This window comes from Odocoileus virginianus, chromosome 8 (assembly GCF_023699985.2).
Source record: "Odocoileus virginianus isolate 20LAN1187 ecotype Illinois chromosome 8, Ovbor_1.2, whole genome shotgun sequence".
NCBI classification, from domain to species: Eukaryota; Metazoa; Chordata; class Mammalia; order Artiodactyla; family Cervidae; genus Odocoileus; species Odocoileus virginianus.
The window spans coordinates 59,476,818-59,493,535 of record NC_069681.1 but is presented as its reverse complement, the minus strand read 5'-3'; the positions used below and the strand labels follow the sequence as shown (position 1 = coordinate 59,493,535).

General features: G+C 35.4%; 1 protein-coding gene across 2 annotated transcripts in view; it reads left to right on the top strand.

Moving 5' to 3' along the window:
* Positions 1–16,718, top strand: part of PIBF1 (progesterone immunomodulatory binding factor 1) — a 230,739-nt gene that overhangs the window by 178,966 nt on the left and 35,055 nt on the right. For both annotated transcript variants that reach the window (XM_020902643.2, XM_020902642.2), the window contains exon 15: positions 11,368–11,498. In XM_020902643.2, the coding sequence (XP_020758302.2) occupies positions 11,368–11,498 (131 nt within the window). The remainder of the gene's footprint in view (positions 1–11,367; positions 11,499–16,718) is intronic.

The following is a 16,718-nucleotide window of genomic DNA, read 5'->3' as shown; positions in this document are numbered from 1 at the left end:
ACTTGTCTCATGCATCCAACCTGGGCTGGTGATCTGTTTCACCCTAGATAATATATATGTTTCGATGCTGTTCTCTTGAAACATCCCACCCTCGCCTTCTCCCAGAGTCCACAAGTCTGTTCTATACATCTGAGTCTCTTTTTCTGTTTTGCATATAGGGTTATCGTTACCATCTTTCTAAATTAGGAAAAGGAATTCTTATCTGTCCACATTCTGGGCTGGTCTGACATTATATTGCTTCCTTTTCGTTATTGAGAGGTAATAATGAGTACTGGCAAAACACATGGTACCAGAGCCAGACTCACTGGGTGCAAACCTCATTTTTGGTAATTTACTAGCTGTATAAAGTTGGGTCAGTTGTTTAACCCTTCTGTGTCTCACTGTCCTCATTTGTAAAATACGAAGTTCCAAGTAAACTGTTTAATTGAAATTTGATCAGAGTGGACTACTTTTGGTTTTTAAGACAGATTATGTTTTGTAACTTTAATACAGGGGGTGGGGGGAAGCAAGGGAGAAGAAAAAGTAACTTTTAAAGCAGAGACAGTCTGAAGAGACTACATACTATCATACTGTGTTTCCAAACGTATGACACTCTGGAAAAGGGGAATTTTATGAAGACAGTAAAAAGATCAGTGGTTGCCAGGGATTAGAAGGGATTTACAGACAGAACTGCAGGGGTTATTAGGGCAGTGAAACTATTCTTTATGAGGTAAACAGTGGATACATGGGATTACAGTCAGTCCTCCATATCCACAGATTCCACACTCATGGATTGAATTCAACCAACTGTGGATCAAAAATACTTGGGAAAATAAAATCCAGAAAGTTCTGAAGAGCAGAACTTGAATTTGCTGACACTAGCAACTATTTCCATAATATAATTGCATATATAATTACATAGTATAATCATATTAGGTATTATAAGTAATTAGCTATATTTTAAAGTATACAAGAGGATATGTGTAGATTATGTGCAAAGACTATGCCATCCTATTTTCTGTAACCAACTTGAGCATCTTTGGACGTGAGCATCCATAGGGGATCCTGGAGACCAGTTCCCTGTGGATTCCAAGGGACAAACATGCATTTGTCAAAACCTGTAGAATATACATCACCAAGAGTGAACCCTTGGTGATTTAAGCTGTGGACTTTGAGTGATAATAATGTCTCAGTGTAGGTTCATTAATTATAACAAATGGTGATGGCCGTGGGGTTGGGGGCAGACAGAGAGTATCTGGGACTCTGTACTTTTGCTTAATCTTGTCGAAACTCAAACCGCTTTAACAAAAGTCTTTAAAAAGTAAAAAGGAAGAAAGAAAAGAAATCAAACAGGAAAGAGAATGAAATCTGAGAACCACAGAGAAAAGACAGAAGAGGAAAGGAAGGAGTGGGGAAGATGTCAGTGACTCACTTCCTGTGAAGGTATCCTGGCCGCCTTTTGTCACTTGTGCGATTTGTCAGTCCTTAAGCTGTTTTTGTTGATAGCAGAAAAATACCCCCTGGAAAGTAATATTGTCTAGAGAAAAATGAACAGAACTTACTTTTTGGTAATGTTAAAGAATTTGGGAGAGACAGAGATTTCTGTGTGTCTGTGTGCATTTCATGTTGGTGTGTTACCCCTTGTGAAGTTAGTGTTAACATAAATTTATGGATGCACAATATGTAGTGTAATTGGACATGTGGATAATTGTTGATGGGTGATAGTTTCATAAAGACTTAAAGTTGTTGGAACAACAAGCAGTGTTCATGGGTGTTACATGACAGAGTCAAAACAATACCAGAAATTGCCTTTAACATATATAAATTAGTCATTATCTTATTTTTTGAGGTTCCAGTGCAGAATTATATAGAAATTAACATTTTATTTTAGTACTGATAAACATATTTACCCTGCGAACGGCTGATTCACTACATGAACAAAACATTAACTTTAATTGTAGTACATCTCTGTGTCTAAATTTGCCAAGGGCTTAAACCAAGATGTCTCCGTTATAGTTCATTCTGGAAAAAAATTCAATCACATGGATCCAAGACAAGATACTAGAATTTGTTCTTTAATCCATCTTTTTAAAGGCTCACAATACCAGATCATATGAGTATGTGTATGAGTGTGTGTGTGTATGTGTGTGTGTGCGTGCACATGCCAAATGCCAGTCACCACTGAAGTAAGGAAAAACAATGATTTATTTATAAATTATATCCTGTTTACATATCAAACAGGTGTTGTAACTGTTTAAACTCTTTCCCTTACTGGTGTGCTTTTATAAATTCATAAATGGCTATAATTTTTTCTTTCAAGAGCTATTACAAATCACATTGTAAATCCCTCCTCCCCCATCAGCACTGTTGTACAAGTGAACCACATTAAAATGAATTTCTCAGGGGTAGCTTTGAGGGGGAAAGAAATTTAAAGCACTTGAACTTGAAAATTCCATTCTCTGACGCTAATCACCGGCTCTTCCAACTCTCCCAGTTCTTCCCACCCTCCCAGTCTTTTCATTTCCACCACATCTGTGCTTTATTTGTACTCATAAACTCTTTGCATTTCCAATCTGTCAAACCCCTTGGCTCCACGTGGCCTCCTAACACAGCCTGGGACCTTATCAGTCATCTGAACACTACATTCACTGAGCACTCTCCGAGGCTTTGTTGCCAAATTCATCCATCACCCTTTCCTTGACATTCCCACCTTTAGCCTAATATCTTATAATCAGGTAGTTACTCCATCAATATATAATGAAAGGGAGGAGAGGAGAGAAAATTCTTTGATACAGTGTTAATACTGAAAATTTCTTGTGGAAATGTGTTATTTTTTGATGCTTGCAAGTGTAACAGATTCATGTTGTACATAAACAGGGTTCACATACCTGTAGCCCAGTATTTTTATTTTTCTATATCTACATCCTGTTTCCCTTTATCTTTATTGAAGGCCACTTCCACTCCAGCAAACCATCCATTCCATCATATAGCTTTCCTTATTACAGTTAGATCATCTGAATTTCTTTTCCTTGAGTCTTTTTCACCCAGGAATTTTTTAGTATCTTCACTTACTGTTTTCTTCTGTGACCTCTCTTCAAAAAAATGAGCTGTGTGTGTGTCCGTGTGTGTGTGTACACGTGTGTGCGTGCACTCAGGCACAATTTATGCATGTTAATGTAAATAACTTTCAAAACTTAACCCCTCTCTGTCTTCTTTGTTCCTTCTGCTCTCTCTCAACCTTTCTTCAGTTTTGCCCTTCCTCAGTGATCACCAGTGACTTCCTGATTGTCAATATTTTCTTCTCAGTCCCTTACTCTATCAATGGCATGACATTATGGGTATTAGAGACATTACTGAAATTCTGTCCTCACTTTGCTTTACAGCACCATTTTCCCTCATACAGCTCTCTAGTCGTCTTAACTGATACCTTCTTCTTCTTCCAGACCTGAAATGTAGGTGTCCCTTTTGTGTTCTTACACCTCAGTGATTCTCAAATTTTTGTTGAGTGTAAAAATCACCAAAGATTTTTGTTGAAAATGTAGGTTTCTAGATCCTACCCTCAAAGATTATGATTAGGTAGGTCTCGAATGAGGCCCAAGAGTCTGCATTTTTAACAGTGTTCATTCTTATGACTCTAATAAAAGTGATTCGGGGCCACAGTTTGAAAAAAATAATCCTCTGCAGTCCTGTGTACTCCTGTGACCTCAGTCATCAATTCCAGGCTGATTATATCCATATATTTTAACATCCTACTCATGAATTTCTCCTTATTCTGTGGACCGTATTTCTGAACCATACTCAGGACCAGAGCAGGGCCGATGATCACACTTACTTTTGATTATTAAAATAATAAAATGTTTGGAGAAACACTTGTAAGCAGCTGTTGCCCTCAGCCCACAGGTGCCATTCTACACTACAGTCCTGTCTATCCTGGTGCCTCTCCTCAGATCTTCTGGACCTCCCCACTTTTCAGCAACAAAAAAGTAACACCTGGAACCACAGAGTTTCTCCAGGATCCTGCCCCAGTGCAGAGGCTAGCATCCTAATTGGTTTAATTGTATCCATTAAATATTAATATTACCCCTGTTGTAGGTGATGATGTCATTAACTCTATGGGGCACAGGAGAAGAAGCTAGTTTTAGTGGGGAAGATAGCAAATTCAGCATATAAGATAGTTTATGTGCAGTACTCTTAAACCTACTGAAATAGTTGGATGGAGTGACCTGTAATAAGTTCAAAAATCACAAGAGCTGTGCTTTCCAAATTTGACTAATCATCAGAATCTACAGCCTAACCCTGAGAAATTTTGATTCATCAGAATTGGGGCAGGACCCAGAAATGAGTTTTTTTAACGTTTCCCGCAGTGGTTCTGATGGTTGGGTGGTTCAGTAGAACCAAAGTATTGCCCCTGCTGGACCGCAGATAGGCGTTTCCATTCCATGGCATGGTCAGAAAGACCAGGCAGCAGGAGATGTGGGTTTGTCAGCACAACTAATTACCACGGCCAGAAAGTATCACATGTAGGTGTTTTATACACCGAAAGCAGCTCAGTGCTGCATTCCATTCAGCAGAATGCATTTTGTCCCTCGTTAAGAAAGAGTTCCATTTCTAGGAGTTTCTTTGAAAATAAATTCCACAAGGAAATCAATCCCTGTTTAGGAAAAACATAACAAACTGTAGTCACTTTCTTATGTCTTTTAAATTTAAGAGAACATATATAATTATAATCAGTTGTTGCTTTTCTCTGAATCATATGTACAGTTTATTGAAACAAAAGAGAACAATTCTATAAAATGTTGTATCATGAGTTTAGTCCTGAGTCATTCGTTACGTACGTGATTCCTGAGTCACTAATTACTAAGGCTTTCCGATAAGGAAAAGATTACTAACAATAGGCAAAGTGAGTGATTGTGAAACTTTTTGAATATAAATGATTATAGTTACAAAAAGACTTTTAAAACTGTATTGGAGAAATTAAATTCTGTTGTTACATTAATTTCAGAAATAGATATTAACATCAGCTTTCATTGAAAAACATGCACTTTAATTCCCTGAGGAATTAAATCTGGGGGATTTAGAAACTTATAAAGAAGCATTCTTAAAATCTACAGCATAATAGAAGTTTTATTATCTAGAGAGAAAGAAGTTTGTTGGTTTCTTAGTAGAGATACATTTTGAAAGTAAGGTTTTTGGTCCTCAACTTTGTTTATAATACTAAAACCTAATATATGTAATTGCTGTAATGAGAAAAAACAAAGTGAAATAATTGAAGTTAATGACCGCTGTTACATTTTTTTCTGTAAATGCCCTTAGTTCTCCCATGTCCCACCCACCCCTACTCCCCACCCCCAACTATTCTGCACTTGGAAACACAAAACAACTTGTCAGTTCAGTTTATTCAGTTAGGGTCAGTTCTGTGAAAACAAAGTCAAGGCAATTGTTTGATTTAATTGACTAGTGAAACTGGTTATACAGGTAAGTAGAAGTTAGTTTTATTTTTGTCCAGCTGCATATTTGAATGTTCATAAAATAACTTAGCAGAATAATAAGATTCCAGTGACATTGTAATAGATTTTAAAGAATGATTACCAAAGCAAGGGGAAAGGGCTCTAAAACCCAAACTATAGAAAATATTCATGGTATTTTTTTTCTTTGTGGCTCTACTTACACTATAATGAATTGTGTCCAAAAAAGAATAGTCTTCTTTTCTTTCACTATTCATATCCTGTTCTTTGAGGAATTTTTTTCCTAGGTAATACTTAATATAACCTTAACAAAAATGTCCAGTATAATTTAGGTGAATCATTTACATAACTTTTATAAAGTGGTCCTCAAACTGTATGCTGATGGCCTTTAAGAGTTAGTCAGCCAGCTCTTGGCTTTGCTTTCTTCCTCATCCACCTGAACCTCATGGTTGATCATTTTCACAATGAATGTTTCTACCCTTGACTCTTTGTGCCTTCTTCTCTACCTTCCTCTGTCCACACCCTGCTGTTCTCTACACCTTCAACTTTGAGGCTGCTAGTCACTCATTATTATTTTTTTTTTTTCTGCTGTGAGAGGAGAACCAAAAAAAGTGCAGTGCTAAAATAAATGATATGTTTCCATCTTAATTTGAAAAAAAAAAAAAGTGTAGATCTTGTAAATGTAGTTTATTTGAGAAGGAAATAGAAATCATTTCTTGTCCTAGAACAGCAGCAAATCTTCAGCCTCAGTTAAACTTGTTAGGATTTATAAAGGAAGGAGGAAAAAAAATTTTCATGTAAAAAGCTAGAATTTTATTGTTAAAGAACATTTAAGGTCATAAAGTAGGAATTTTATAATTTTTTTGTTCTGCATAATAAAATACTCCCTTCCTGACCCCCTCATCCTTATAGTAATAGATATCCACCACTTTTATTCTAATTGTTCAGTTTTTACATATCCAGCTTTGTAATTCCTTTTTCAAGAACTTATTATGTACCAAAGTAGTGGCCTCCTCATACTGACAATGCTGTTTAATCCTATTCTAGCATACATTTTATATTTGCTTAGGAGAAGAAGAGTAAACACAAAGAAATAAAAAAAACTAAGGTTGGTTGATTACATAAATGATAAAATCCTTTAGAAAGATCTTTGGTCTTATATATCAAGAACATAACATATTTGCACCCCTTTAATATTGGTGCTTCTGTTATGGAAAAAAAATTTTTTAAGTATTAAGGAAAAATTTTATCTACAGTATAAAATCATTTGTTTTAGCATTATTTATTACTAGTCAAAAATTGATGACAGCCTAAATGTTTGCTAGTATAAACAGTGCAATTAAGTTGTGACTCATTGGCTTACTAGACAGTTTTATAAGCATTAAAAATATAAATTAAGGTCCTCCCAACAGCCTGGAAGAATGAGTATAATATAAGATAAAGTGAAAAAGGATGATATAAAATTGTACACAGTACACTAACTTTGAACAATCTGAAAAGGAACTAAAATATTTTATTTATAAAATAAAATACTTAGGAATAAATTTGATCAAAGGGGAGAGAAACATGTACACTAGAAACTACAGAACATTCCTAAAAGAAGTTAAAGAAGACATCCCTAGCTAATACATAAGATGATTTAAGATTGTTTTTTGTGTGTTTGGTTGGTTGGCTTGGTTGTTTTTTCTTTTCATTTTTTAAATTGAAGTATTGTTGAATTACAACTTTGTATAAGTTTGAGATATAGAACATAGTGATTCACAGTTTTTTAAGATTACACTCCATCTATAGTTATTGTACAATATTGACTATATTCCCTGTGCTATATAGTATATCCTTGTAGCTTTTTTTTTTTCTTTTTGGCCATGCTGCATGGCCTGTGAGATCTTAGTTCCCTGACCAGTGATTGAACTCGGGCCCTTGGCAATAAGAGTGCAGAGGCAAGACCACTGGACTGCCAGGGAATTCCCACTTGTTTTATACATACTAGTTTGTACCTCCCCTACCCCCATCCTCCCCTGCCCTCTCTTCCCTCTCCGCACAGATAAACCACTAGTTTGTTTTCTATGTCTGTGAGTCTGTTTCTTTTTTTGTTATATTTACTAGTTTGTTGTATTCTTTAGATTCCACAGATAAGTGATAACATTACAGTGTTTGTCTTTCTGTCTGACTTACTTCACTAAGCATAATACCCTCTAAGTCCATCAATGTTGTTGCAATTGGCAGAATTTCATTTTTTATGACTGAGTAATATTCCATTTGTGTGTGTGTGTGTGTGTGTGTGTGTGTGTGTGTAATTATTGTTTAGTCGCTAAGTCCTATTCGACACCTTTGGTACCCCATGGACTGTAGCCTGCCAGGCTCGTCTGTCCATGAGAATTCCCAGGCAAGACTACTGGAGTGGGATGCCATTTCCTACTCCAGGGGATCTTCCCAACCCCAGAGATCAAGCCCATGTCTTCTGCATTAGCAGGTGGTTCTTTACCACTGAGCCACCTGGGAAGCCACCACATCTTCTTGATCCATTCATCTGTTGATGGACTTGCTTCTATATCTTGGCTATTTTGAGTTATTTCTGCTATGAGTATTGGGGTGCATGTATCTCCATCTTTTCCAAAGAAGGAGAGGAGAACCAAAAAATATTGCAGTGCTAAAATAAATGATATGTTTAGAGGAGTGGGATTGCTGGATCATCTGATAACTCTATTTTTAGTTTTTAGAAGAACTGTCATACTGTTTTCCATTGTGTCTGCACCAATTTATAGTCCCACCAGCAGTGTTCAAGGGTTCTCTTTTCTCCACATCTTGCCAACATTTGTTACTTGCAGTCTTTTTGATGATGGCCATTCTGATAGGTGTCAGGTGATAACTTACTATGATTTTGATTTACATTTCTCCAGTGACTGGTGATGTTGAGCATCTTTTTATCTACCTGTATGTGGAAGACTTAATATTGTTAAGATAACAGTACTACTCAAAATGACTTGACAGATTCATAGCAGTCCCTATCAAAATCCCAAAGGTATGTTTTGCTGAAACAGAAAAGCCCATTTAAAAATGCATGTGGAATTTCAAATGACCTCGAATAGCCAAAGCAGCCTTGAAAATGAAAAACAAAGATAGAAGGACTCATACTTTAGATTTTAAAACTTACTGTGAAGCTACAGTAATCAAAAGAGTGTTACACTGGCATAAGGACAGACATACAGGACTGATGGAATAGAGTTGAGAGCCCAGAAGTAAATTTCATATATATGGTTTTTTAGTAAGGATGCCAGGACCACTCAGTGGAGAAAATACAGTCCTTTCAACAAATGGTACTGGTAAAATTGGATATCTACATGTAAAAGATTGAAATTGGACCCATGTCTTACACTGCATATAAAAATTAACTCAAAATGAATCAAATATGTTAAATTTCAAAATAAAGGTATTAAACTAATAGAAGAAAACAAAGGAGAAAACCTATGACCTTGGAATCGGCAGTGGTTTCTTTAAAATGACACCAAAAGAATGAGCAACAACAACAAAAAAATAAGTATGATTGGACATCATCAAAATTAAACACTTTTGTGATCAAAGGTCAGTATCAAGATGGTGAAAAGACAACCTACAGAATAGGAGAAAATATTTGAAATTCGTGTAGCTAATTAAGGATTTAATATCCAGAATATATAAAGAACTCATATGACTCAACAGCAAAAAAAAAAAAAAAAGCCTAACTAAAATATGGGCAAAAGATATGAATAGACGTTTCTCCAAAGAGGATATACAAATGGCCAGTACGTACATAAAATAACTGTGCTGGAGAGGATCTGGAGAAATTGGAACCAAGTACATTGCTGATAGGAATGTAAAATGATGCAGTCACTTTGAAAAACAGTTGGCAGTTCCTCAAAAAGTTAAATATAGAATTATTATATGACCTAGCAATTCCACTCCTCTCCTAGGTAGATAACCAAAGTAACTGAAAACTGGGACTTCAAACAGATATTTGTACACCATAACGTTAGTCACAGTAGCCAAAAAGTGGAAACAGTGCAAGCATCCACTGGCAGATGAATGAATAAACAAAATATGCTATAAATATACTTGGAATATTATTTGGCCATAAAAAGGAATATGGTGCAACATAGATAAACCTTGAATACATTAGAATTAAATGAATTAAACAGATGCAACATGACAAATATCATATGATTCCACTTATATGAGGTATCTAGAATGGGCAAATTCATATAGAAAGAACAGGATTTCTGGGAACTAGGGAGTTGAGGGGAGTGTTTTTACTTAATCTGTATAGTTTCTGTTTGGGTTGATGAAAACGTGCTAGAAATAGATATTAGTGATGCTTACCTGTTGTGAATGTACTTAATGCCATTGAATTGTACACTGTAAAATGCACAAAATCATAAATTTTATGTTTGCATTTTAAACATGATTGTTTAAAATATATATGATTATTTCAGTTCAGTTCAGTCACTCAGTACTCTCTGACTTTTTGCGGCCCCATGATCCGCAGCACGCCAGGCCTCCCTATCCATCACCAACTCCCGGAGTCCACCCAAATCCATGTCCATTGAGTCAGTGATGCCATCCAGCCATCTCATCCTCTGTTGTCCCCTTCTCCTCCTGTCCTCAATCTTTCCCAGCACCAGGGTCTTTTCAAATGAGTCAACTCTTCTTATGAGGTAGCCAAAGTATTGGAATTTCAGCTTCAGCATCAGTCCTTCCAATGAACACCCAGGACTGATCTCCTTCAGGATGGACTGGTTGGATCTCCTTGCAGTACAAGGGACTCTCAAGAGTCTTCTCTAACACCACAGTTCAAAAGCATCAATTTTTCGGTGCTCAGCTTTCTTCACAGTCCAACTCTCACGTCCATACATGACCACTGGATAAACCATAGCCTTGACCAGACGGACCTTGGTTGGCAAAGTAATGTCTCTGCTTTTTAATATGCTGTCTAGGTTGGTCATACCTTTCCTTCCAAGGAGTAAGCGTCTTTTTTAATTTCATGGCTGCAATCACCATCTGCAGTGATTTTGGAACCCAGAAAAATAAAGTCAGCCACTGTTTCCCCATCTATTTGCCATGAAGTGATGGGACCGGATGCCATGATCTTAGTTTTCTGAATGTTGAGCTTTAAGCCAACTTTTTCACTCTCGTCTGTCACCCTCCTCAAGAGGCTCTTTAGTTCTTCTTCACTTTCTGCCATAATATAGTTATTTAAGTGCATAAATTATACATAGTGGTTTAGGTATGTAAGTAAAGATGAGAAGGAATATGAAAGCATGAAAAATTACTGAATTATAAGTGATTATGTTATTTGGGGGTTTCCGGGTGGCTCAGATGGTAAAGAACCTGCCCGAAATGCAGGAGACCCAGGTTCAGTCCCTGGGTTGGGAAGATCCCCTGGAGAAGCGAATGACAACCCACTCCCGTATTCTTTCCTGGAGAATTCCATTGACAGAGGAACCTGGCAGGCTACATTCAATGGAGTCACAAAGAGTTGGACACAACTGAGTGACTTAACACTTTCACTATATTATTTTGAGTAGAAATAAAGTTCAAATAAATGATTTTCATTGTAGCTAATGGATATTCATTAAAAGATAAATTTTATATCACATGTTGTGTCAGACAAACAAATAGTAAGAAAATTTATGTGACTCATGCCCCAAATTGGTAAGACTTAATATTTTATTTAAAATGTTTCTTTCCTATTTACATGGTCTTTATTCTTATTTTAAAGAATAGTATGTTGGTTAGTAATTTTTAAAACTTTCAAATTTACACAGGAAGAGCTTTTCAGAGTAATTCATCTAAGGGAGAGCTGGTGGTGTCTGTGCTAGAGATTTTGAGCAGTTTCAGTTTCTTATAAAATTGTCTAGATTTTAATGAAACTTTTTTTTTTCTTTAGCTTGACAGGGCCAATTCTCTGTTAAACCAGACGCAACAACCTTACAGGTATCTCATTGAATCAGTGCGTCAGAGAGATTCTAAGATTGATTCTCTGAAGAAGTGTATTACCGAACTCGAAAAAGATGTCAGGTAACCATCTACAAATCTTGTATTTGAGTAATAAAATGTCATTATTATTTATTTGGATAATAAAGGCATTGTGAGCATAATACTCCTGTAGTTGAGTTGAGGTTGGAAATTGGGAAGAAAAAATGTACATGACGAAGGTGGTCTTAAATGTGATGTGTTCTATTTCTCTTAGAAAAGCTAAGTCACATCCCATTAAGGTATTCACATCCCACCTGATAATCAGAAGTCTTACCCTGAAAGCAATGCTACACTGATTGACAAAGCACTGCTCCCACCCCAGGGCACACAACAGCCAACCTATGTTGTCCTTGTTCCCGAGAATTCTTTAGTGGGATGGGCCACTTGTGGAGTCAGAACGACTTTTTAAACAGATAAAATGTACACATTTACTTAGATTCCTGTTGACTTTGCCAAGGAATTTAGGCTTTTCTGCCTCTGACCTTTTACATGAAGTAAACCATAAATGACCTCAATGTAAATAAATTCCTTTCACGTCCTTAGTTGAAATTGTTTTCTTACATGACACCTTATCAAAAGACTTGCTCCACTGAATAATTATTCAGATTCTTTACCTGTTCATCTAATGAGATCATTTTAATCTTTTTAAATTACAGTAGAATAATGATATTATGTAAAGAAAGATGTTTTAACTCATGGATGCTTCGTTAGTTGGCTTAATTATCATTAGATTTTTTAATTATTTAGGATAAATAATTAGATAAATTATTAACCAATTTATAAAAGTATAAGCAAAGAATTAGATGAGAAAGACAATTCTTAAATTAAGTAATTAGAAAAGGTAGTTTATTTTAAAATATAATTATTGGAGAAGATAGCTATTAAATTTAGGTTTCCCAAGGTATGTAACCAAAAATATAAAACTACTGATAATTAACTCCATATAAGGACCACATGCTAACTGTTTGCGCCACTGGAGCTCTCTGATAACTAACTCAAAAGTGTGAATGTTGTTTTTGATGAATCAGAATAATTATCTTTTCCTCTCTTTTCTACCCCACCAAAAACTTGGCCCAGAATTTTATTCTTGATCATAATTTTTCAATAATATAATAAAGTAATTTTAAATCACATTAATGTTTTAAATGTCAACATAGATAACAATTTATTTCTAGATTTTAAAGTTAAATATTTAAAATATTCATAACCAACATTATCAAATTAATTCAACGAATTAACTAAACCGTCCTATAAATAGCTATCGGGAGCAATAGAAATTATGTCTTATCATTCACTGGACACTTGGTTATCCTAGGGAAATTGAGGAAAGAGCCCCAAAGAGAATTTTTTCTTTACATATTATAGAAATTTGTTATATTTGAAATTTTGTATAGAGTTTTGTTTTACCTTTGTAATTTTGGAGCAGGGATATATAAAAAGCCCTGTGGGAAATTTGCCTCTTACAGAATTACCTTCAAGTAAATTTGTTTGAATATTTATTTTACTAAGAATTAGGATAGCTAAAAATATTTATTATAAAGAAAAATATAGCTAGCTACAGGAGAAAATTATAATGATGAGCAAATTCAGCCCTAGAGAAATTTAGCTATTTGTCATCTAAGAACATATTAGTTTTGTGATGGGGCCAAAATTTGAATCCAGATCTGTCTGCTTTCTAATTCCATAATCTTCACCTTTATGTTATACTGCCTCCCTATGTTCTAATCTGAATAAGAGCTAATTTTTCATTAATATAATTAAGAGGAGCAAAAAAACAAAAAATAGTGTAGATTAGTAGTTAAAAGGAAAGCTTTTCGTTGAAACTGGCTGAGAGATACATGGGGGCCTATTAAATTTTCTCTCTTGAAATATTTCATAATAAAGTTTTTTTTCAAAAAACAGATTTAAAAGGGAGGACAAGGACAAATCCAGCTCCGTCCTTAGTTTTGAATTAGAGCAAATCAATTAAAGTCTCTGAACTTCATCCAGTACAACTTCCTATCATTATAAAATACTATCTTTCTGCAGTGTCCAGTATGATAGCCACCAGCTACATGTGGCGATTGAGCATATGGTGTTACTGAGGAACTAAATTTTCAATTTTATTTTAATTAAATTAATGTTAATTTTCATTGCCAATTTTGGCTAGCTAGTGGCTGTAGTATTGGACACTGTAGCCAGTTTTCTCATCTGTGAAATGAGGGTGGCACCCACAGCACCTAATTCACGTGGTTATTCTGACACTAAGTGATACAACCTTTGTAACATATATAGCACTGTTCCTACGCTTAAAATGCTCAATAAATGTTTGATATTATTAGTATTGTCTTATTCTTAGCATATTTTTATGTTGAAAATTATCTTTCAAATGAGTAATAACATTTCTCAAAATATGCTGAATCTTGACAAAAATTTATTTAGTTGCTAAGTCAGGGCCGACTGTTTTGCTACCCTATGGACTGTAGCCCACCAGGCTCCTCTGTCCGTGAGATTTCCCAGGCGAGAATACTGGAGTGGATTGCCATTTCTTTCTCCATGACAAAAATTAGGACTCCCTTAATAACAGCAACAGTAAGTAATCATAAGAACTATGCCAGTTATGGAATTAAACAAACAAAAAAAATTTTATGTGCTAAACATCTGAGACCTTTAAAGCTGTCTGTGTTTCATAAATTTATTATATACTATTTTAGTAGACTCTGAACTGATATTTCACAGGATATGAAGTCTTGCTCTTCATTGAAGCAACTGTCTTCTAATGTGAAGAGTTATGGTGCTTTCAGCATTTTAATTACGGCTTTCAAGATGCTGTAGATGTACCCTGATGTCATGGAGGAAAAGATGCCATACAATACACAGCCCAATCAACAAGTCAGACACAGCAGGTTAGGTCACATTCTGTCTACCATCACCCTGACTCTGAGCCAGTGGCATTTCAAATAGAGTAGAATTATCCTGGGCTTCAAGTACACATCAGCCTGGTTTTTTTTCCTCATGGTAAATGCATCTGTAAAAATATAGATATTAATGTGAACATCAAAGGGTAATTGTGAAAATTAAATGAAGTAGCATATAAAAAGCAAAAGCTTCCGGCACACAGGAGAAACTCAGTAAATGTTACCTCCCTTCCTCTTGTCCTTCATTAATTCAGAATTTAAGCATTCAATGACCCATCCAAAAAGATGACTAAGTGATTATGTTCCTTGAAAATTCCTGTTTGTTTTTGCTGGGTGTGGATTTTAATTGTAAAGAATATTTACATAGACTGATTAATTTGTAAATATTTCTCTAGCTTATACAATATAACCTTCTTTAAAGAACTAAATATTATTTTATCATTTTTCTACAAAATAAGGCAGTGTCACTATATCACACCCACAACTTGCCAGTTTAGCTATTGATACAATTTATTCAGTGCCTAGGAAGGTAGAGTAAATATGCACTAAAATGAGATTGTGATAAACATGTTAATAGCTAACACTTGAGATATCACTATTCACTGTCATTAAAGAAATACTCTGTTCTAAAAGTAGTACGTTTAACAATCCTCCACCAATCCACAAGAGAGTCTGAGTTATATAGGTTTGATCTATAGGTCAGGACTGAATGAAGCATGCACAGAGAATTAGCATAAATTTTCTTTTTCTGTTGTCAGTTCTCTGTTTTTTGTTAACTAGTCATTTAGGAGGAGTAGACTACTTAGGCTTATAAGACTAAGCCAGAGTATATTGATCCAGGAAGTTAAGGAACAGTATATCAGGAATATGTTTTCATACAGCAGGTGAAACAGAGCCATAAACACGAATTTCTGAGTAATAATTAACAGTGAATTGAACAATTATGGGTGTAATATACCATTCACCATAGATGTGCTTATAAGGAGATTTGTTTTGTAGTTGCTTTATGAGTCACGCATAGAAGCTTTGTATTTTTAAGGGTAAGTTTCCACTGTTATGAAATGTCCTATGGAGATTAAACTTCCATTGAGTAATTACTGTGTGTGGAAGAACACAGAATATAGTAATCATCATATTCACTTTTAGAGACCCACATGTTGAAAGTGGTCTCCCTTTTGATTTAAGAAAGACAAGGCTAAGACTGAAAATATACACCCAAGGGGCTTCCCTGATGACCCAATGGTAAAGAATCCACCTGCCAAGGCAGGAGACCCAGGTTCAATCCCTGGGTCAAGAATATCCCCTGGAGAAGGAAATGGCAACACACTCTAGCATTCTTGGCTGGAAAATCCCATGGACAGAGGAACCTGGCAGACTGCAGTCGTAAGAGAGGCAAACACGACTGAGCATCCAACACAGCATGTTGTCTGTGGAGCCAACGTGTCGCAGAGTTGCTTTGTAAGCCAGTTTATCCACTTGCCTTTTACTCCATATTATATGGTTATTTTTGTTACTTAAATATAACATATTTACCTTATTCTGAAAAAATTAGGCACTACATATGAAGCATTTCTAATGAATTATTCAGTCCAAATCCTTTGATTACATCAATGTTCCATTCCTATTACACTGTCCTTTATTTAATGGGCCTGTTGGCATTTGAGAGCCTGTGTCTTTGTGTCTTTGTATGCACACCCATGTGTATACTGCATGGAGTACATGTTTACATTCTGGGAGGGGGGATACATGTATATGAATATGTAAATGTATGAGTATGTATACAAACACATATCTGTTCTTTGAAAAGTCCTCTTCCTATTTATTGGACATTTATTTTCATTTTGAAAAATATTTTGTCTTCTTAGCTAAAGATAGAATTTTAAACTTATAGAACCTCCAACTAATAAAAATAAAAATTAAAAAAAAATTTTTTAATGGAAAAAAATAATAAAATAAAGTTACAGAAACACCCAATCCTTTACCATTTTGGGGGGAACTCAAGCAGAACACGGCACTAGATTTCCTTTATATCATCTAGTTTTTTTCAACTCCTCGGCTCAGTAGGATTTCTGGCGCCTAAATACAAAAGTCAGTTTGTTTTCCTGCTGAGCTGCTTACCTTTATTGACATTTAATTACCATTTTCCTCTGATGACTCTTCCTTATATAAATTAGTAACACCATGTATGTAGAGGTTTGTGTTCAGTGTTTTATATAAGCATTCATTAGATAATTCACATGTCCCTTTGACATACATAAGCTTCATTTCCACTTTAATAGATGTGACTACTGAGGTTCAGTGGGGTGGTATTTGTGGTGCATTATACTACACAGTTGAATCAGTGGCACAGTTGGAAATGGAAGCC